The sequence below is a fragment of the Saccostrea cucullata genome, unplaced genomic scaffold (assembly GCF_032062105.1).
Source record: "Saccostrea cucullata isolate Sc308-1 unplaced genomic scaffold, CSIRO_AGI_Scuc_v1 ctg79, whole genome shotgun sequence".
Lineage (NCBI taxonomy): Eukaryota > Metazoa > Mollusca > Bivalvia > Ostreida > Ostreidae > Saccostrea > Saccostrea cuccullata.
In genome coordinates this window covers 623,332-628,892 of record NW_026935853.1, presented here as the reverse complement: position 1 = coordinate 628,892, position 5,561 = coordinate 623,332, and the positions used below count along the sequence as shown (strand labels likewise).

The following is a 5,561-nucleotide window of genomic DNA, read 5'->3' as shown; positions in this document are numbered from 1 at the left end:
GTAAGGGTTATTTATTTATTTTTTTTAGAAAATTATTTTAAAAAATCAAAAAGTACTTAAATATGATTAATAAGCATTTGCTGAAAAATCAGCTAAGTGCGCCCTTTACTTTTCAAGAAAACATTTAGTTAACGATTTTACCGAACAACACTCGTACACTGACAATGTAGAAAATCCGAGACCCTTGAACAACAAAAAACCAACATGATTATTTTAGAGTCACTTCAATATGTTTAGAGCGAGAAAACAATATTTTTAAAATTTTCGATATGGATGGTCAGAGTCAACCTGCACGCAATAATTTAACATATCTTTTCCAAAGAAATGGTTTACCTAATCTTACATATCTATCTGATTTTGAGAATAGTAAAAAAATCAATACATAGCAGGATATGCAGAAGTTTTAAGTAAAGCAATCATATTTTATATAAACAAAATAATTTGAGCTACTCAAAGATTTAACGCTTTCTTTGTAAGCTCTATATATTTAACTAAAATATGATATGGAGTGTTCCTACCTGCAATCTTTTTTGCAACTTAATCACAATTTCATTTGCCAAGGATTTATAGCGAGGCCTTTCTGACTGATATCTCCTCTAACAACCAATAAAAGTGCATTGCTTCAGAACATAACCTTATACGGCAACCACGCCTGCATTTTAACATAGCTTATAAATCGGGATCGCTTGCTGCAAAGTTCATAGCCACCCTTTTCTTTTTTTTTTAGCTGCAATTGTCAGTGAATAAGGTATATTCGACTATTTGATATTTTGTAGCTATGATTAACTTTCAATAATAAGATAGAGCATCTTTCTTTAAAAAAAACTTTTAAGAAGAGCTTTTTTTGCGTAATATTTATATTATACTATTTGTAACTATATATTGAAAAGAAAATAAAACACATATTTTGTAAAAAAAAAAAAAAAAAAATATTGCAGTTTGGGAACATTTCAGAACATGGGATCGAGTGGGTCAAAGGAAACCGTAGAGAGTGAGTAAAATTCATAAAAATGGTATTGAAAATATCTTAGCTAAAAATAATATGAGGTACTTAAACTGATTATTAAACTAATTAATTCCACGATAAAACGAAATTAAGAATTTTAAAAAGAATATCACTTAGATATAGAAATTAATCATATCCCTTTTTATCAAACTTCGTAAAAAATATCTTAATCTATTTAATTTTAGGCGCCCCGGTCAAGCCAACAGGTAATAAAGTTAAATATTATAAAAAAAAAATTTCTATACGTATTCAAACTAATAAACTATTTAAAACGAGTTAAATCAAGAGCGATTCTTGCATTATTCTGTGTAACTTTCAAATATATTTACAAACTAGAAACGAAAAATGTTAAAATTACAATACGAAAATAGTTTTATAATTTATTTAGCATTGAATCCTATAAAGTTTATTATTTTTAATGTTAGAAACATATATTTTCTATTCATATAGGACCTCCACCTTTGATGAGCAGTCCTTGGAGATCACATATTACATGGAGTGAAAGTGTAAGTTCTTTCATACCAATTTTCCTTTTAAAAAAAGTTTGTATATAATTGTATAAGTATTTTTCTGCTTAGGAACGAAGACAGCTATTGGACGATATATACAATTTCAAGGTCAAGGGTGGGATACAATACCTAAACTGTTTTCTACTAGGGCAGTCAGCTTCCGGCAAAACATCGTTTTTCAACACATGTGCTACAGCTCTGAAAGACGAAGGAAGAATACTTCGTCCTTTAACTGTTTTAAGAGCAGCTGGATCAAGTGTTACTACTAAAGTAAGTATAAGATGTGATAATTGATATTTCATTTCAGCGATGTTTTCTCTTGTTTATAATTGACCAAATGTCTTTTAATTTGAAGCTAACATACATGTTTATCTTATTTCAGTTTGAAACACATCCTTTGTACACTAAATCTGATCAAGTCTTGAAATTACGCATCTTTGACTGTCGTGGATTGCATGATATTGAGGGCGTAACAGATGAAAACATTCGTCTGATTCTTGATGGACATGTAAAACACGAATATAAGGTAAATAAAATTTCTTTTTTATTTGTAAAGGTACATATAAGTCAAGGTCTTGTAAATAAGGGTTAACGAATGCATGATACATGAACTAGAACGATAATTGTAAACCAACTTTTATTTGCGTGCGCGAAATTTTCGCGAAGTTCGCGAAAGCCTCGTCATCGCGAATATTTCTCGCCGCGAACCAGTCTTTAAAGTCTCTGTGTCTATTAGAAACAGATCCAAAAAGGCTTGATCGCGAAATTTTATCGTCGCGAACTACTTTACGTCTGGTAAATCGCGAAATAAAGTCGGCGCGAATAAAAGTTGGTTAAAGGTACTTAAAATTAATTTTTCATGTACATCTATAATGAAATAAAATAGATATTGCATTTTCATGGAATTAAAATTAAAATTATGTCAATACAATTACCTATAATCAATCTAGAATTATTTAAATGAAGACATCTGTTGGCAATATAGATACATGTTGTTCTTTTTTTAAAGATAGAAAATAAAAATACCAAAAATGTGACTGACTTGTCTTCATTTCCTTTTTATTGCATATGACATTTCATAATATGTTTTTTTATCGTTATGAATAACTAGTTATTATGTATGGATACACTGTACTTTTCCAAGTTATAATTTCAAAGTATTAATAAAAGAAATTTGTTTTTAAATTAAAAAAAAAAACCTGTAAGCACTTTTAGAAAAAGAAGGAGAGCTAATTAATCTAAATAATAAACTGATGCTTAGATTGTCCCAGATGAAACAATTCAACACACCGATGATTACTATAGAGCTGATCCTCAACTGGGGGATAAAATGCACTGTGTCGTGTATGTAGTTAATGCTGAGAATCCAGGAGCGGCCTTAGCCGGTGGTGCTGCGACAAGAAGTTTTGAAAAAATCAAGAAGAAAATTAGCCAAACACGTAGGCATTAAGAAAAAAAATCAAATGATAAAAAAATCTACAAAAAGAATTCTGAAAATGATTTTAAAAAGTCATGAACCTTTACAACATTATATTTTACAGACGTTCCACAGATCGTACTCATGAATAAAGTAGACAGACTCCGGGGATCACTAGCCAATGACATATCAGAATTGTTCCGAAGCGAGGAAGTTAAGAACAAATTTACTGCTGTCGCCAGATTTATGAATTTGCCTGATATGAACATCCTACCTATGTCCAACTACCACAGCGAACCTGTTCCAAACAGGAACAAGGATATATTGGCACTTACCAACTTGAAAGTAATTATGGGTAGTGCTAACGATTTTGTGCAAGGTCGTGGCACTAGCAACGCTCCGTCGGGATTCTTTGACTAAACATCTTAATGCATGACCCTGTTGACAAGAAAGTGATGTAAAATATAACGATCTGTGCCCTTGTGATCCCGGAATGCCATAGATTGCTGAGAAATCTTGTCTCCAAAGACTATAAAGACACTTTCAATGAGGACCTCAAATAGCTTTTTTTATCTCAACATTCAACTAGAATACTTTTGTATAGAATCACAATGAAGTTAAAAAAATGTAATTTTTATTTTAAAGATAACTGCAAAGCATGTCTGCATAAAGTATAGAAAAGTTATGATTCAATGTAACATACACTTTTAATGAATCCAGGTTTTCAAACATTCTTCTAGGTGCCGTCTATACAATGTATACATATACTAAGTCTCGTATAAGAAGTTTGGGGAACACATTGTCTTTACTCTGTTTCTTCTTCTTATTTTTCTTCCCATGTATTTTTGGTCCTTGACTCTTATCGAAACTTCTTATCCGATTAAGGTAAAAATTTGAACAATCAAAGTGCTGAAAGTACTGATAGACGGAGGCTTGGAATGAACATGATTGTTTGTCTCTTTGGGATTTTTTTTTTATATTCTGACCCCAACATTTGCCTAAGGTTAGTTGGCCATATCTTGTGAACAATAGATACCAGGACATTTATACTTCATATAATATGTATTCTTGGTGGAAAGACCTTTCAATGGATATTAACAACCTTGACCTTTTGACCTTGACCTTCGAGATTCCATACTTATGAAAAAACTTTAAACTTGGCCATAACTTTTGAATGGTAAGGGATATATAGTGCTTTCATACTTCACATATGTAATCCTTGTAAGAAGACCCTACATTGGATACCAAGACCTTTGACCCTTTGACCTTGGAGTTTGACCTACTTTTATGAAGCAAATCTTGAGCATAACTTTTAAAGCTTAAGGGTTAGTGCTTTTATACTTTATATATTTAATCCTAATGACAAGACGTTTCATTTTATAGCAAGACATTTAACCTTGGAGTTTGGCCTACTTAAAAAATATTATCCTTTGTCATAACTTTTGAAGGGTTGGGGCTTCATACTTTACAAATGTATTCTTTGTGGAAAGACTTTTCATTGCATACGAACAATCATGACCTTTTGACCTTTACCTTAGAGATTTCCATACCTATGGAGTAACTTTAGCCTTAGCCTATTTTCTTATTTTACAATTGTATTTCCAGTAAGAATACCCTACATTTGGTACCAATATATTAAATTTGCATTTAATAAAAGTTTAATCTTCGCTGTATTACCACACGGGGGGCAACAGTGTTTCACAAACACATATTCATTTATGTTATCGTGGTACCGAATTTCTATTTTCAATCAAAAGGACAAACCACTCTAATTGCAATAAACTATATTAATTTGAATTCTTTAGTGACTCATGGTAAGAGCTTCCTGAAATGTGAGAAAGCCAAAAAGTACTTTAGTATCTCTAACTCTTCAGGACTAAAAGGTGCTAAGATACAAGCATTCAGATATATCAATGCATAGATCTACATGCAAATTCAACTTTTAATTAACAATTCTGTTGTGTTGGGTATAAACATGAAGAGGATGCAAATATTTCCAACATTCTGAAAAATATTAAGCAGAACAAACGCCTGTTTGGGTGCAGATCATGACATGTACTAAGCTCAACAGGTATTTGTTGTCCAGTGCGCATTAATCCTGAATTCCAAATTCTTACTTGACTGGTAATACCTTTAGAAAACATTTGCATCTGGGTTAAAGTTGACTCCGCAAAATGTGCCATCCCATTGTTTAAGTTTTATAAAGTGAATACACCGCCTTTACTAGATATCGCTGGTTCAACGATACCCTTATATCCAGTATTATACGCGATTTTACGGATAATACCCAATTTCGTTGAAAATCCCTCCCGTTTCAGAGGCGGATCCAGCCATTTTTGAAAGGGAGTTTCAGGGTTGTACTGTCCCTATACCCCCCGCCCCCCACCTGAACACACTCTCAAGCAAATATGCACACATATGTATGGAAGATCTTAGGTTTTGGTAAATAATATCTGTTTACGTCCATTTATTTCTTTAAAATGGTACCTTTAGTCCGAATAAAAAAAAAAAAACTACTGAAGCCTTAAAATTGAATGGATTTGCAGCATTTCCAAAGAGTACAAGGAATTTTCTTTTTGAATTAAAAAAAAGGGCTGGGGTGCAGGTTGGGTTTAACAAAGAGTTGCAT

At 32.1% G+C, this 5,561-nt stretch overlaps 1 protein-coding gene across 1 annotated transcript; it reads left to right on the top strand.

The window, feature by feature from the left end:
• Nucleotides 1-956: 956 nt before the first annotated feature.
• Nucleotides 957-3,432, top strand: LOC134243960 (interferon-induced protein 44-like). The gene is made up of 7 exons (XM_062726210.1): nt 957-991; nt 1,192-1,212; nt 1,457-1,512; nt 1,585-1,785; nt 1,898-2,041; nt 2,777-2,954; nt 3,057-3,432. The coding sequence occupies exons 1-7, from the start codon at nt 958-960 to the stop codon at nt 3,350-3,352; spliced, it is 930 nt and encodes a 309-aa protein (XP_062582194.1). The 5' UTR covers nt 957; the 3' UTR covers nt 3,353-3,432.
• The last annotated feature ends 2,129 nt before the right edge of the window (nt 3,433-5,561 follow it).